Below are 15,949 nucleotides of genomic sequence, written 5' to 3' on the forward strand. Positions count from 1 at the left end.
GCAATCCAGCAGTGCAATTTGGATAACCATTCCTTATTGACAAGCACCACTTTGAGTTCACATTTTCTATGCATTTGCAAGGCAAGGAGGAGGGCTACAAGTTATTGATGAACTTGAAAAAAGAATTCATGTAAGCAGATGCAAGTATCAAGATAAGCAACAGAGAAAAGTTCACAAGCTGTTCTGTGCTGCTGCTTCCACTGCTTCACGCTGAAGAAGAAGCAAGATGTACCAACCTATGCACAATAAAATTTTTATGCAGGTACTGAAGGCCTTTGAACAGCTGCATCATGATGCACTTCACCTAATAGAAAACAAAAAAAGTGATTCAGTGGTGAACACCATCATTTCAACATATTTTAGCTCTGCAAGCTCTCACAAGCAACAAGGAGCATGAAAAGGAACTGCAAAAATAGCAAAACATATTACGGTGAAAGTAGAGGCAAAGTCAGAACTACCCAGAAAGCGCACCCCAACAGACAATGGCACTGAGGATGCCAGTTTCACGTCTCTGGAGTGTTGCTTTGTGCACATGCTGGCTTGATGCACAGTATCCAAAAGATCACTCCTAGTTAGTCATCCCTGCATCTGTTGCTCACTTGTACAGGTACAAGCAATATCAAAGGGAGCACTTAGTTAACATTCATGAACCAACTCCATTTTTGCTCTATTACGGTGATATTAGGGATCATTCACTGAGAAAGAAAATAACTTGTGCACGCACGTACACGTGCACATATGCACAACAAAAGTGAACAGTCACCGAAACAAAGTAGCATAGAGGATGTTTTTTTAATTTATGGTGTTAAAACTAAATTGAAATTAAATTTAAACTTTCTATATATATATAAATATATATATATATGGTTTATGGGTGTTAACATCCCAAAGAGACTCAGGCTATGAGAGACGCCGTAGTGAAGGGCTCTGGAAATTTTGACCACCTAGGGTTCTTTAATGTGCACTGACATCGCACAGAACACGAGCCTCTAGACTTATATATACAGGGTGTTTCACCTAAGACTTTCTGCAATTTTTAAAAATAAGCTATTTGAATTAGATGCGCGCTTTTTCTGGCATAGCATTGTCAGTGGTGTAGTACATCATAATGCAGCTAAGACGTGCTAACTAGCAAGCTTGTTAACCAATATTTAATAGTTAACTTTTAAACTATTACAGTTGGGCTCCTTAATTATTGAGAGGCATGTAGCCCACCGTAAGTAATGTCCATATCCGTTTTTAGAATTTAGAGAACACGATTATCCTTGGCGCTGTGGCCCAACAAATTTTGGCTATCTCGACGAGTTAGGTTCACTGGAGAGGTTGCTTTGCCTGCAAGCTTCTCAAACCGCATGTATTTTGGAGCGATGTAGGCGAAATTTGTTGGGCCACAGCGCCAAGGGTAACCGCGTTTTCGAAATTCTAAACACTGATATGGGTATTACTTACGGTGGGCTACATGCCTCTCAATAATTAAGGAGCCCAACGGTAATAGTTTAAAAGTTAACTATTAAATATTAGTTGACAAGCCTGCTAGTTAGCACGTCTTAGCTGCATTATGATGTACTACACCAGAAAATGCTATGCCAGAAAAAGCGCGCATCTAATTCAAATAGCTTATTTTTAAAAATTGCAGAAAGTCTTAGGTGAAACAACCTGTATATATATCAGGTGTCCAAGCTAAATGTAACCAACCTTTTAAAAAAGACAACGAAGTGGCCTAGTTCAGTGAAACCAACTGAGGGTTGTTCAGAGTTGCGTGGCCTAGTCTTCAGTATTTTTTCATTTTTCAAAGTTAATTAATTAGTTAAGCTTAATTAGCTAACTTTTTAATTATTGACTTCAGGAAGAAAGTGTCAATGAAAAAGTTTTAGATTGCCTCGAAAAAACACTAGTAGTGCTGTTTTCATCAAGATACATTTTACGTAGCTTTATTTATTAGCCTTAAAAGAAAGTTATCACGTGACCAGCTGCTCGCTCACATCTGTGCCTCAATGTGCTCCCAAAGTCTCATCGAAGAGAGCACTTCAGAAAAAACAGGATTTTTTTTCTCTAAGGCGTGCCTTGGGACGTTGAAGTGGCACCATTGTCACGTTGAAGCTGCTTCTTATTGTGCGAATTATGGTTAAACACCGGCAAAAAAACTACTTTACGTAAATAGTACCTTGCCGCAAATGTTTCAGTCAGCTGTTTTTCAAAGCGATCTATAACTTTTCTATTGACACTTTGTTCCTCAAGTCAATAATTAAAAATTTAGCCAATCTAGCTAAAGTGATTAGTTAACCTTGAAGAATGAAAAAAATACTGCAGAATAGGTCATGCGACTCTAAACAAACCTCAGTTGGTTTCAGATGGCTAGGACATCCCATGTTTTTTAAAAGCTTGGTTACATTTAGTTGGGACACCTGGTATACATATTTATGAGACACACAAGAGGTATGTTCAACATATTTTGCCTGCTGGTCTGGAACATGTTTATGAACTGATGAAAATTTCAAACGTTAGTCAAAATAAAGCTCGCAATGTGTTCTTTCAGAGGCGTAGTTCATTTTTTGATATAGTCCCCCCCCCCTTAACGCTGATGCACTTCCACCATCGATGCACTAATGTCTGTTTTCCGTCAGAGGAGAATGAGGCCAACTGCTGACAACACCAACTAGGCACTGCATTGGCCACCACTTTGTCGGACACAAAGTGCGTGCCCTTAAGATGTTTTCTTCAGCTTCAGTAATAACCAGAAGCCACACTGTGCTAGGTCAGGACTATACGGTGAGCGAGGCAGAAAGTCCCAAAACTGCAGCTTCTTCAATGCGGCGGTTGTCTCCTGACTTGGTGTGCTGTCAAGCATTGTCATGCAGAATGATCAAATTTTTTCTAGGATGCTCCACGCAAAAGTGCACGCAAATGCTTCAATGTCTTCAAGCTCTTCCAAGAATGCCTGTAATAACTGTCTATTTAATGTGACGATCATCACGAATCAATGCACCCACGCGTGCCGCAAGCCCAGGTGTGGGATGCAGACAGCAGGCGTCCATTGCGGTTCTTGTCTTTCACACTCGACATGACTTGGTCTTCCGTGTGTACAGTCCGTACCCACCGCCTGACTGGAAACACACATGCTTTGCCATGAACAGCACTCATCCAACAGTGAATGTTGATAAGAGGAACACCTTCTGCCATCGAAAATCTGGTTACGGCACGCTGTTCTGACCATACATTCATGGTGGCCGAAATTTCGCTTATGACTGCTTTAATACCAGCGGTGCCACATGCAAAATGAAAACATCTATCAAAAGCGGGAACATCAAACTTTTTTATCATTGTAACATCTTTAACTTTCATTAGTTATTAAATATGTTATACACCAGAAGGCAAATTAGACAGCCACAATGGAAAGCTATACAGCTTTCACAGAAACTTTGTAGTTAAAGAAAAACTCCTCCTGGTCAGGGGTTCCAACCCAGGACCACCACCACACTAAGGCAGTCACTCTACCAACTCAGTGAACCAGGACGGCTAGCATATGGCAGGGCAAAAGCAAATTGATCAATAACTCGAAGTGGGAACAGTGTTGGTCCAATGTTTTTAGGGTAATTCCCCAAGGTGGAGTAGATTTGTAAAAATGATGTAATTACTCATTAGCATCCACCCAAGCACAGCTATATGACTACAAAGGAGAGCTATACAGCTTCTAAATAAACTTAATCGAAGAAAAATCTGTCGACCTGCCGCGGTGGCTCAGTGGTTATGGCACTCAGTACTGACCCGAAAGACGCGGGTTTGATCCTGGCCACGTCGGTCGAATTTCAATGGAGGCAAAACACTAGAGGCCCGTGTACTGTGCGATGTCAGTGCACATTAAAGAACCCCAGTTGGTCGAAATTTCCGGAACCCTTCACTAAGGTGTCCCTCATAGCCTGAGTCACTTTGGGACATTAAACCGCAATAAACCAAACCATAAACCAAAAATCAATGGCATGCATCAAGGTCACATCTAGCAGTGCAGTCGTATAATCCGTGAGCAGAAATGACAAGATGCAGCAATAAACACTCAGCCAAAGTGCAGGCCCTTGTTGGAGGAGGAAGATCTAATCCTGTAGAATCCCAGAACATGAATTGTGCTTGCATAAAATTCCACAGACGCAACACAAAACGGCTTACATGAAAAATATCAACTACACCTGCAGCACGAGAGCGACACTCCTCATGTTTTCTTTCTTCTGTATTTTCTCACAATCGAGCACGTACATTACTCGCATATAGCAAATCACCTTCGTAACTTTTCTTCGCTAATCAAAACAAAAATTCTGGTTATTCATGTCAATCGCTATAAGTTCATGACTGACCTCCCCTTTGATTTCTCAAAACCTTTTGATCACATCCCTCATCATTGCCTCATGACTAAACTTCCATGCCTTTCATTGGACCTGCTGATCTTGTCATGAATTCACAGTTTTTTAACTAATCAAGCACAATACTTTGCCATCAACAGTTACCTTTCAGCTGCTGTTATCATTATCTCTGGAATCTTTCAGACCTCAGTTCTCAGCCTGTTTCCATTCCTCATGTTTATCAAAAACCTACCTGCTGGAATTTCATCGTTCGTATGCTTGCAGATGACTACATTCTCTTATTATCGCATGTTTTAAAAATGATCAGTCAATGCTGCAGGACGTCTTAACCATACTCAAAATTGGCGTTCTACCTGGCTCATGAAACTGAATGCATTAAAAGGCAGTTCATGCATGCATCACGTAAATGGTCTAACACACACTATCCATACACGCTAAACACAGTTGCACTGTCTGAAGTAAAATTGCCTAAGTATCTAGACATTCAAATCCCAAGTAACCTAACCTGATCAAAGCAAATCACGTCGGCTCTCGCAAGCGTCTCTAAATCACTTGGCTTCATTAAGTGATCACTGTCCTCCACATGCCGTTAGAAAAATCGCACATAAAACTTTCATACACACTAAACTAGAGTACGCCTCAGCTGTCTGGACTATTCAGTTCATGGAATATAAAACTAAGCTGCTCATTTCGTCCCATCCAAATATGACTCTCAGCTGAGCATTACTAACATCAGATCATCCATCGGTGTAGCACCCTTGGCATCCTAATATAAGGTAGCAAGACCATCTGCTCCACTAACTATAGTATAATTTTTACCAAATAGGCAACAGCTCAATATTTATATTAGGCAGCTATAATGCTGTTATATTTGTTTTAGGCAGTGCTATTTATATTTAAGTGTTTACTTTCTGTGACCTCCACTGACCGTCTGCCCCCTACCCCTTGTGTAATGCCCCATCAGGGGCCATTAAAGAGCAACTCCAGCATTTTTTTTTACCTCCACACAGTTTACTCAAACTTTCAAGGTAGGTTCTCTGGAGTCGCCTGATCCTTCCTGTAGGTGTTTTGTTTCTGTGCTAATGAATAAAAAATTTTCCCGTTTCGTGGCCTCACTTGGGACAATTTTTACAGGCAACCTTGCATGTGTGATGTCACAAGTTACACGCCCGTCAATGTTTGCTCTTGCTCTGCGATTGTTGACGGAAGAAGTTGAGCATGTTTATGGTCACTTGAGACAAACTAAAAAAATTGTAAATTGTGGGGTTTAACATCCTGAAGCAACACATGGGCTACGAGAGACACTGTAGTGGAAGGCTCAGGATTAATTTAGACCGGCTGGGGTTCTCTAACGCGTACTGCCATCCACAGCACACCAGCACCTTTTGCGTTTCACCTCCATCGAAATAATGAAACTGCCTTACAGACATCAGTTTAGCCAATCAATGGATACACGAGAGGTTTGTGACAGTGTCCATGACGTCATACTTTGGTCGAAAGCCACAAACAGCCAGGCCTGTGAATCACCTCTTTTATCCAGCTAGACATCATGCTCACTCCTGCAGCTGATAGAGCAGAACTGCCCGTACCTGTGACTCTGAAAATGGGCTCTGCATGTTGTCCAGCAGGCTTGCCAGGTCTTGCTCACAGTATTCCATCACAAGAAAGATACTGTAATGGTGAAGCAGACAGACCACAATACTATGCCACCAATGCAAATAAAAGTAAAAATAACAAAGGTGGCTTCATATGCAACACTGCAATGACACTGGCATTCAATTTTTTAATGTCACATTAATTACAGATGTTTAATCAATCATTTCACAGCAGCATGTGAACACTTGGCACCTACCAGTGCTACCATCATCCACTATTCTGCTGAAGCAGGACAGCAGGCACAGCCTCTACTGCTTGCTCCCACTGCAATGCCCTCACCATTAACACAACTACATCTTTTGGACGTCTAAAATATACCTTACAAAGATGACCAAGACATCTTAGTTACCTCGACATGCCATTTAAATGCACACAAGATTTTCTGACAAAGAACTATCAGACATCTAGTGCCCTTCTCGTCAAGACATCATCTGCAACGAATTGAGGCAGTCATATAGCTCAACTAACAGGCTGCAAGACTGGGGATATGACATCTTGCAAGACGTTCTCAAGATGTTGCACAAATGTTTAACTGTAGGTCCAAAAATGTCTTAAAAATATGTACACATACTTTTTAACCATTGCCTGTGATGCTATTATACTGCTTATTTTCATCTTGAAAAAATCCTTTCACAATCGCATGCAGCCCCTAGAAATGCAAGGTAGCAGTCTCATTCTTGGAGGACAGGTCAAAAGCACTGTAATGAAAGCACTAATGAAACCATGACAAGATGACGCCACGCTGTAGACCTGTTTCACTTCTCTCTGCAGACTGACAAGGGAAATGGCCCCAACAAGGTATCCGACTACTGGATGAATGATTCCAGGCAAGATTAGGTTTGCCGATAGCGCTGCCCAAGACACACGAGATGTGACCACGGTACTAGGTACGACATCAATGTTAATTGCACTCCATGTGCTGTTCTACCGCAGACTGCTCGTACTTTGTTATATTAGGTTTACGGGGTTTAACGTCCCAAAGCACCTCAGGCTATGAGGGACGCCGTAGCGAAGAGCTCCGGAAGTTTCAACCAACTGGGGTTCTTTAATGTGCACTGACACCACACAGTACACGGGCCTCTAGAATTACGCCTCCATTGAAATTCGACTGCCGTGGCCGGGATCGAACCGTGTCTTTCGGGTCAGCAGCCAAGCGCCATAACCACTGAGCCACCGTGGTGGCCTATTTTGCATAATGTAGCAGCATGTAGCACGGTCAGCCTTATGGTGCAGTTTGGCGCTCAATGACACAGTCATTGCATCACTGTACAGTACGTCTCAGAAATGCACACAAAAAGCTACATGATTTATTACATCTTAACCTACACAAAACATCTATCAGGCAGATTTTTTTTAGTTAACAGTAAGACATCTTCCCGCTACGCATACAGAACACTTCAATCAGACCTTTCACAAATAATCCCTGTGCTGTACCCAAATAAGAACAGATTTTACTTGATTTGTGTTTGGGATGGAATGATAGTTTCCTAATGATGAAGCATCCCATATAAGCCTGGTTAATTTTAGTGCACAGAGAATAAATAATACATGAGGGAGCTTTGTGAATCCGAAGTTCTCCACATGTACACAAGAGCACCCTTATGGTGCAGTATATTGGCGTAGCAAATAGGGATGAGCCAAGGTTTTCGTGGTCAAGTGAGGAGCGCGTTGGTTCTGAAACATTGACATTTCCTGTTCCTGCACATACAGGTATGCTTAAAAGTTGGCGACTCTGCGGTGGTCTCTCTAAAGTGTCAATTCAAGCCTAAATGGCATTTTAAAACCTAGTTCATCTACAATAAATCTTCTTAATATTCCGACGATGTACCAAGCATTCTTGAAACACGCTACAAATCCCTACCAAACATCTAGCAAGGTGTCTTGCAACTCAAAATGGATAAAGCATTAGACCATCTATGAGATGGCTACTATGCCCTTTGCTAGCCTGAGAGATTGACAGGATGTGCACTGGATGATTTGCAACACAGCCTACAGATGTTTAACAGATGCCCTTAAAGTCCAGCTAGATGTCATATCAGTGTTTTGCAGGTCTTCACAAGACATCTTATAGACACATAACAGTCGTAGCTGTGTTCAATGGGTAGACAGGCACCCTCAATGATCGCTGGATGCTACTTTCGTTTACCAGGTGTAGGTCTGTCTGTACGAAGCATCACTGTTGCAATGCATTAAAAAATTACTTTAGAAAGCACTTGACAGTCATAAATTGATGCTGGGCTGCACACACAGGTCATATGCCCAGAAGAAATTCCAATGACTTGAACAGCGATGCTGTGACAATGACTTTATTCATCCCACCCATCCTTGTCGCACACTTGGCAACGGTGCATTGTACAGGGTAACCTAGCTGACCATGACCACAACGTGTAGTGGCCAGTTGTGACAGCACGGTCGTCATCAGATTGGCCAGCGGTTTATTTTAATTAGGTAAAAATGAATTACGTATATACTATCGGGAGCAAAATTAAAAGACCCCTTCTAGCGCGTGCCGATCCATGCCAAACTGCATGCGAGCGCCGCCTGACGAGGCACTCCTGGCGCCGGCCGAGACAGGCGCAGCACGCGTGCTGCGTAGCTTTGCTCGAGATCGGCGTGCACCAGTGCGCCGTCCTCGGCACCAGGAGTGCTTCGTCAGGCGGCGCTCGCGCAGTTTGGCGTGGATCGGCACGCGCTGGCAGGGGTCTCTTAAATCTGCTCCCGGTAGTACATCAGCATGAAGCAAGCACGTTCTTGGTGTTTCGTTCTAATTAGGTACATGAGCTTGAAGTAAGCATGGTCTTCATAGACCTTGCTTGCTTTAAGCTCATGTACTATCGCGCTCAATATGAGTTGCAACGCGCGGTCATGGACCGGGGCTCGTTCCGTGGTGTGCCTCCTCCAAACAGTTGCTCGGAATTCTGGCAGAAACTTTTTCCTGAGCGGGGGTGCTGTTGTTTCCTGGAACAGCAGTTTCTCCCAGAATTCCGAGCGACTGTTTGGAGGAGGCACACCACGGAACGAGCCCCGGTCGATGACCGCGCGTTGCAACTCATATTGAGCGCGATAGTACACGATTCATTCGTACCTAATTAGAACAAAGCACTGGCCGACTGCATGACCAAGGCTTGCACAATATTAAGAATTTGAGCGACAGTACACACCACAACTCACCTTTCTAAGCTTTTTCCTACAGCAACTTCTTTAAGATTGACAATGTTTTGGTGCTGAATGTTGAGCAGGAGGTTTATTTCTCTCAAACCGCTGACAGGAATGCCTGCAAATGGACATCAACAAGAAATGCGACATTTATAGCTACAACGTAACCAATAGAGTACTGTAAGCGACACGACAAAGCCTGCAAGGTATATACCGTCTTTCTCTTGCTCCATACGCACTTTCTTCATCGCAACAACTTCACCAGAGCTCAAGTCTTGAGCCCTGTCTGTAAAACAAAAAGACGTGGCACTATGAATGTTGGAATCTGCAGACTCCGATACACAGCAGTGCAAAATGAGGCACTCTAGCCAAACACTCACAGACAATCCCATAAGTGCCTTCTCCGATTCGATTCAGTTTTTCGAAGTCCGTAACCAATCGGCATCTCCCTGTCTGTTAAAAAAGGTCAAGCTCAAAACAGATATCGCAGTGCGCGCTTCCCCAAAGATGAGCTTTGGAGTAGCAGAATTACGGGAATCACAAACGTAAGTTGCAGCCTGTCATAACGATGGCACGAGATACTTACGATGTCCTTGTCTGGGATTTCAAAAAATTTTCCAGTAGACAACGACGCTAATACAACACGCTTTTCAGGCGCTGCTTGATTCAAGCCGGCTTCCATGATTCGCTCTTAAAAACCATGGAACGATACAAAGGCTAAAGGTGCAATGGTACGCCGTTCGCCTTTCGCCAACAAAAAAACATGGTATGAGCGATGAAGTAGGTGGCTCTGGCTTAGCGCATGTAGTGTCTGCAGCGCCTTCTACCTCTTTGGCGGTAGCACGTGGCACAAAACCCAAAACCTATGTATGCACAAAGGCAAGACTATTGTGGTCCCCAAGTATTTCTAAAGACATACTATTATCAAGTTAAAGACGTGGTTGCAGCGCTGCAGTTAGCTAGAATAGACAGTGTAGAGGGCGGGGGTCTCCACGTGTCCCTAGGGTGCCCTAGGGTCCCACCCTAGGGACTTTAGGTATCCCTAGGGTGCCTCGATGCGCGCGCCCCCTCCGCCGCTTCGTGGAGAGTGGAGACCACTGCATCTTCTGCTACGGAGTACGATATATTTGTGCCCTCTCCTTTCGTCGCGCTTCGGGAGCGCGCACTGGGTCTTCTAGAACCAGGCCCGCGCACCTTCAAATGCACTTCAGCTTTTCTAAGACACCGCACAGCAGAAATCTGCTTCGGGTCTCTCTCCTCCCCAACCTTCACACTCGGCAGCAGAGGCACCCCGCAAGGGTCAGTCCTCTCGCCGCTGCTCTTCAACATAACACTCATTCCCATGGACAAGGCGTTAAACGCAGTACCTAATCTCTTGCACTCCTTCTATGCCTGCGACATTACACTGTGGACAACCACAGGAAATGGCGGAGCCATAGAAGAAACATTGCAGGCCGGTGCCGACCTGGTGGCCGCGCATGCTGCAACCGTCGGCCTGGCCTTGCTCCCCTACTAAATCCGAGTTACTCATTCATTCTTCGACCACCTAGATGTAGGACGGACCTAGGGCACCCGCCTCCAACAAATGTCACGTTGGACGGCACCCCCACCCCAGAAGTGGAAAAGGTCCGAATCCTAGGCATCCTACTCCAGAGCAACGGCTAGACCACCGCCACGATAACCAAACTCACAAACACCGTCCATCAGACCATGCGGCTCATATGACGAATTGCCAGCCGAAACAGGGGCATGAGAGAACATGACCTCCGTAGCCTATAGTTTAAGCATTCGTCGTCAGCCGCATAGTATACTCTCTCCCATATCTCTTCCTCACGAAAGCAGAAGAGAAAATCAACGCCCTGATTCGCCAGGCGTACAAGACCGCACTCCACCTCCCTCGACACAACTCCAAAGAACGGCTCTTACTCATGGGCATACATAACACATCAGCCGAGCTTACAGAAGCTCACCGTACGGCACAACTTGAACGCCTCTCCCCCACCCCCACAGGCCACAGCATCATTTGGAACCTAGGTCTTAACCCAACCAACACTCTCCGACCTACATACCCCATCCCCGGGGCCACCCAAAAGCTTCTAACAGTCCATCCACTCCCCAAAAAAGTGCACCCAGTCCACAACCAAGCTCGACGCGCAGCAAGGCACTACACAAGCGGTATAACCAACACACGGATGCTGTCTACGTAGATGCCGCGGCATACACCACTCAGCCGGCCTTTGCCATTAGCGCAATCGGCCACAATCTTTCATCTCTAACAGCTGTATCGGTCGTAACGTACACCTCGCTAGAAGTCGAAGAAGCTACAATTGCCTTTGCGATCTCCTCCACCACTGCCACACTCGTATTTAGTGACTCAAAAACTGCGATCAGAAACTTCGCCAAAGGCGGATGCATGCCGTCGCCCACAAAATTCTCCATTCCTCTCAGGCCCCCACTAGGCCCGTTCAAATCATATGGGTCCCCGCGCACGCGGGCCATCCAGGCAACGAAGCCGCCCATGACACCGCTCGAGCATGCGTCAACCGAGCAGGGCAAGCCGCCGAGCCAGGGAGCGCCCGTGACCGAATGATCACATACCACGAGATTCCACTCCACTACAGGGAGCAACGACTCCACTATCCTCCACCTCACAAATCACTCACTAAACTAGAGCAGGTGACGTGGCGCCAGCTACAATCTCGCACCTTTCTATCTCCCGCCCATTTAGCACTACGCACCCAGGGCTGTTCTCGCCAGAGTGTACCCTATATGTGGAGCCCCAAGAGCTGACTTCCATCACATACTCTACATATGCTCTGAGTTCCAGCCGCCATCAGAGTGGCAACTCACTGACCTCGAGCGATGGGAGGTCGCGGTGTCCAGCTCCGGCCCAGCTGTTCAAAAGCAGCTGGTGAGCTGGGCTTTGGAAGTCGCCGGGCGTCACCGACTGCCGGCCACTACGCGAGACCAAGAGCCTAAGATACGGCTCAATATTTATCCACCACCACCGCACACTGGGGCCGAACGCGCTTCCTTGAAGCTGTTTTGCTCATGGAGCGACACGTATCATTATGAATAGAAGGCGGATGACTCAAATGATAAAATGTCACACTTTTGGCGAAGTCAAGAACCTATATGTGGCTGCTTATTATAGAAGGCAGTTATTCTTCGGAAGCATGCACACACACACTAACGACACTAAAGTGCGGTATTTGGAATGTATTGCGACAACCAATATTTTACGATATGTTGCAAAAACTGTCATTTTATCTGGCCTTAAAAATAACAGTTGTGGTTATAGGAGGTATGCACTCAAGCCACAGTGGTCGCCATTTTGGCGTCCATGCAGCACGGCGAATGGCTGCGGCGCGTGTCCAATCGGATTATCCCCCCTCCTTTAGCCTGCACTGCTGCAGCTGGGCGTTGGGCACCAAAATTACACCATTTTACGAGGAGCGGGCAGGAGAGGGAAAAATACTCTCAAACACGTGCGCTCCGCGACACCCCAATGTTGCCGTTCTCCCCTGGGCTGATAATCCGGCGCTCGGAGCAACGTCCGCGGCTGCTTAGCTACCGGTCAAGCGCGTTTGCGTCTGTACAACAAAAGCAGCAATGTTGTACGGAACACCAACGTCTTCTAGACATCATTGTTTTATTGTCGGTTGCGGAAATAGTAGACGAAAGTAGAAAACAAACGCCGCCAGTATGTACGCGCACCATGTTATGCGAATTAAGGTCTCATCACGTCTTCGGTGTCCATTTCTTCACCGCTTTTCCGCCGGTCCCGAGTTGCATTGGCAGTGGACGTAGTTGGTGAACAAAAAATACTTGCGCCAACAAAAAGCTAAACGTTAGCGCAGTTTGTGAACGAAATGCAGACAGAAACAAACCCACTGCCTGTGCCTAATATCGGGCGCGGAACGAAGCGCATCGCCTGGGTTACCAAACTATAATCTGTGCATAATTTTAAGAGATCAAGTATTTGGACGGCCTTGGCAGAGCTCTTTTTTAATTCAGCAGTACACTATCTGATGACTTCACAAATTTGGCCACAACTTCTTTTCGCCGCCCCACATGATCGTCAATATCGGGAGGGTGTGGGGATCACCACCTGAAAAAAATAAATATGTCGTTAGTGCAAAAATACTAATTTAATTTGCACAGCATGGCATGAATACAGACAGTTGCGCAAATCAGAGAAAATCGAAGAAAAATTCTCTCGGCTTAACCGCGCGTTTGTTCGGGCTCAAATTTCGCACAGAGGTTGCATTTAGTGGTCAGTTTTGTTTTATACTACATTTAGGTGGGGTACTTGCCTGATTCGAGCAGAATTATTTGGAAATCCCCATCGTCTGTGGCGACGGAGAACCAAAATCGAAATACTTCGCAGCAATGGTACCCGTAGCGCCATCTCGCAGCCATCGGAGAAACGAGCTCTCCACTTAGCACAGCTGGGTTTCTCCGGTGGGTGCGAGATGGCGCTACGGGTACCATTGCTGCGAAGTCTTTCGATTTTGGTTCTCCGTCGCCACAGACGATGGGGATTTCCAAATAATTCTGCTCGAATCAGGCAAGTACCCCACCTAAATGTAGTATAAAACAAAACTGACCACCAAATGCAACCTCTGTGCAAAATTTGAGCCCAAACAAACGCGCGGTTAAGCCGAGAGAATTTTTCTTCGATTTTCTCTGATTTGCGCAACTGTCTGTAGAAGCGGCGACATGAACTTTTACCCAACTGCAAAGTGAGAAAAAATGCAGCTATGGCAACGTAAGATGAAAAAATACACAGGTCGGCGATTCTGCCTGTCAGTAAGCGGTAATAGCGTTCCATTAGCGTACCAACCTATTAGATCGTGTAATTGCACATTTTCTGGTATTTGTGCACCAGTAAGTGCTGGCGGGAGCGGAGAAGGCGAGAATGCGAATCGCTTTCAGTCAACTAGCTTGTATCGCTCGTAGTACGAACAGCAAGCGGCAGGAGGGGCCGAATTTCAATTTCATAGCGCGTATCTCCGCAAACAAACATTCTAATCATCAGAAGTGGATTCGTTTCGGTCATGTACTCGCTGTTTCCAAAATGTTCAATTTGTAAACGGGGTACTCTGTCGCAAGCCTAGCATCTAAACTGTCACACTCGCCATGTCCAAGCAGGCAGCGAAAGCGTTCATGAAAAACTGCGCTTAACGAAAAACTAGATAATTATTGCCCTCCGCGATCTTGTGTTTCAACACATTTTGCTTCCGTTTTTCTAACATGCAACACCGTGCCACGTTTGCCCTACAGGCAACCGGCGACAAAAAAGCACGCGTGAACTGCGAGCTTGGCACTCACCGTGGTGACCGTTCGCTGCGTCGAGGAATGGTCGCTTGCTTCCAGTTGGTTATTGCAGGAGCTAATGGCATAGCACGCACGAGGATGGACACGAGGCGAACGCCCACCCAAAATTTCTAGGCTTGGCAGGAATAAAACGGGCGAATGACACTTTCAGAGATCGCACGCTGCTTCGGCTGCAGCCCACCGGCTGCAAATTATCAGTCTAAGATGGCGTCGGCGGTAGGCGGCGCTCGAGTAAAACAAACATGGCGGCGCCCAGGTATCGAAACTAAAATCATGCGGTAACTGTCGCTGTCTGTTAGGAGCGCACCTCAACCGCGGAGTAGGGAAAGAGAGAAGTGCCGTAGCGAAGGACTTCGAAATAATTTCGACCACCCGGAGATATTTAACGTTCGTTGTCAACGCACAGCACACAGCCGCATTTTGCGTTTTGCCTCCATAGAAACATTGCCGCCACAGTCGGCTCCGAACTCTCGAGCGCCTTATAACCACTGAGCCACTGCAGCGGGACGGCGTTGAACAGCATTTCCAGCCTATCGAGCTTACTTTGGCAAAAAGTTCGCGTCGCGTTTATTTTTCATTATAGCAAACCACTTATGTAGAAATCAGTGAAAGAATCCACAAAAAAATATAGTGTTAAAAAGCTTTGGGACACCATTCCATTACAACAATTAATATACGAAAAATATGAAAATGTTATAGAAAAAAGTTATAAAAAGTACACACAAGCTCTGTGCACACAATCAAAATTGTGGTGTCACTTGACTCCAGCACACGTTTTGCTTCCGCGGCCGTTGACTTCTTTTTTATTCAAGCTGACGCAGGTGAATGCGTAACCTCATTCCGGCATAGGTGGAGATAAGAAGCTTCTGAACAGTTGCAATGTGTACTTAATGTAATGTGTACGCAATGTGTACTTAAGGGTGAAATGAAGCCCTGCCAAATTTTTCGCCAAGTACGAGCAAAGTGGTATGAGGCATAAAATATTATAATACAGAGCTGCACCCAACTCCTAGGCCGGCCCGCCATGGTGAAGGGGCATTAGCTGTACAGGAAGGTTGGTTTTCGGAATTTTGCAAATGGTGTTCGAAACAATCACTGGTCTATAGTGTTAGAACAACTAATCACCACTAAGGAAGTAAAAATCAACAGCTCGAAATATTTCGATGTCATTATATTGGTACTGAACAAATGAAATCTTAAACTTCAATAATTTGTCGTGCAGCCTTCGCGCATTTACTTATTTTCTTCAGAACCTCAGATAAAAGCTACGGTTCAACAATCCCTGACGGGTTAGCTTTCATCAGGAACATAGACATCTGCAGCTTTAGGCAAACATTACGAGCGGCAGAGGGCTAGAGCATAAAGATCCGGACACCGCACACATGTATTGTGTCCTGTTCAGACCAAGGTCCCTTATTCCTTGCAACTTAGTCTCTTTACACTAA

At 45.4% G+C, this 15,949-nt stretch overlaps 1 protein-coding gene and 1 long non-coding RNA gene across 3 annotated transcripts in view; both read right to left on the bottom strand.

Annotated features, from left to right (window-relative positions):
* Positions 1-10,025, bottom strand: part of Cdc2rk (cyclin-dependent kinase 10) — a 43,176-nt gene extending 33,151 nt beyond the window's left edge. Inside the window, exons 1-6 of one of the 2 annotated variants that reach the window (XM_089580410.1) lie at positions 9,751-10,025; positions 9,545-9,617; positions 9,379-9,450; positions 9,180-9,282; positions 5,942-6,023; positions 237-304 (exon numbers count right to left, since the gene is read on the bottom strand). In XM_089580410.1, coding sequence (XP_089436536.1) covers positions 237-304; positions 5,942-6,023; positions 9,180-9,282; positions 9,379-9,450; positions 9,545-9,617; positions 9,751-9,846 — 494 coding nt within the window. In that variant the 5' untranslated portion in view covers positions 9,847-10,025. The remainder of the gene's footprint in view (positions 1-236; positions 305-5,941; positions 6,024-9,179; positions 9,283-9,378; positions 9,451-9,544; positions 9,618-9,750) is intronic. The other variant, XM_089580409.1, reaches the window with a different exon arrangement.
* Positions 10,026-13,145: 3,120 nt separating this feature from the next.
* LOC149351139 (uncharacterized) lies at positions 13,146-14,692 on the bottom strand. The gene is made up of 2 exons (XR_016290532.1): positions 14,499-14,692; positions 13,146-13,275 (listed from the first exon to the last, which is right to left on the bottom strand). It is a non-coding gene; the product is annotated as an uncharacterized LOC149351139 (long non-coding RNA).
* Positions 14,693-15,949: the final 1,257 nt, after the last annotated feature.

This window comes from Amblyomma mixtum, chromosome 3 (assembly GCF_055824585.1).
Source record: "Amblyomma mixtum isolate Tamu chromosome 3, ASM5582458v1, whole genome shotgun sequence".
In the NCBI taxonomy this organism is placed as follows: Eukaryota; Metazoa; Arthropoda; class Arachnida; order Ixodida; family Ixodidae; genus Amblyomma; species Amblyomma mixtum.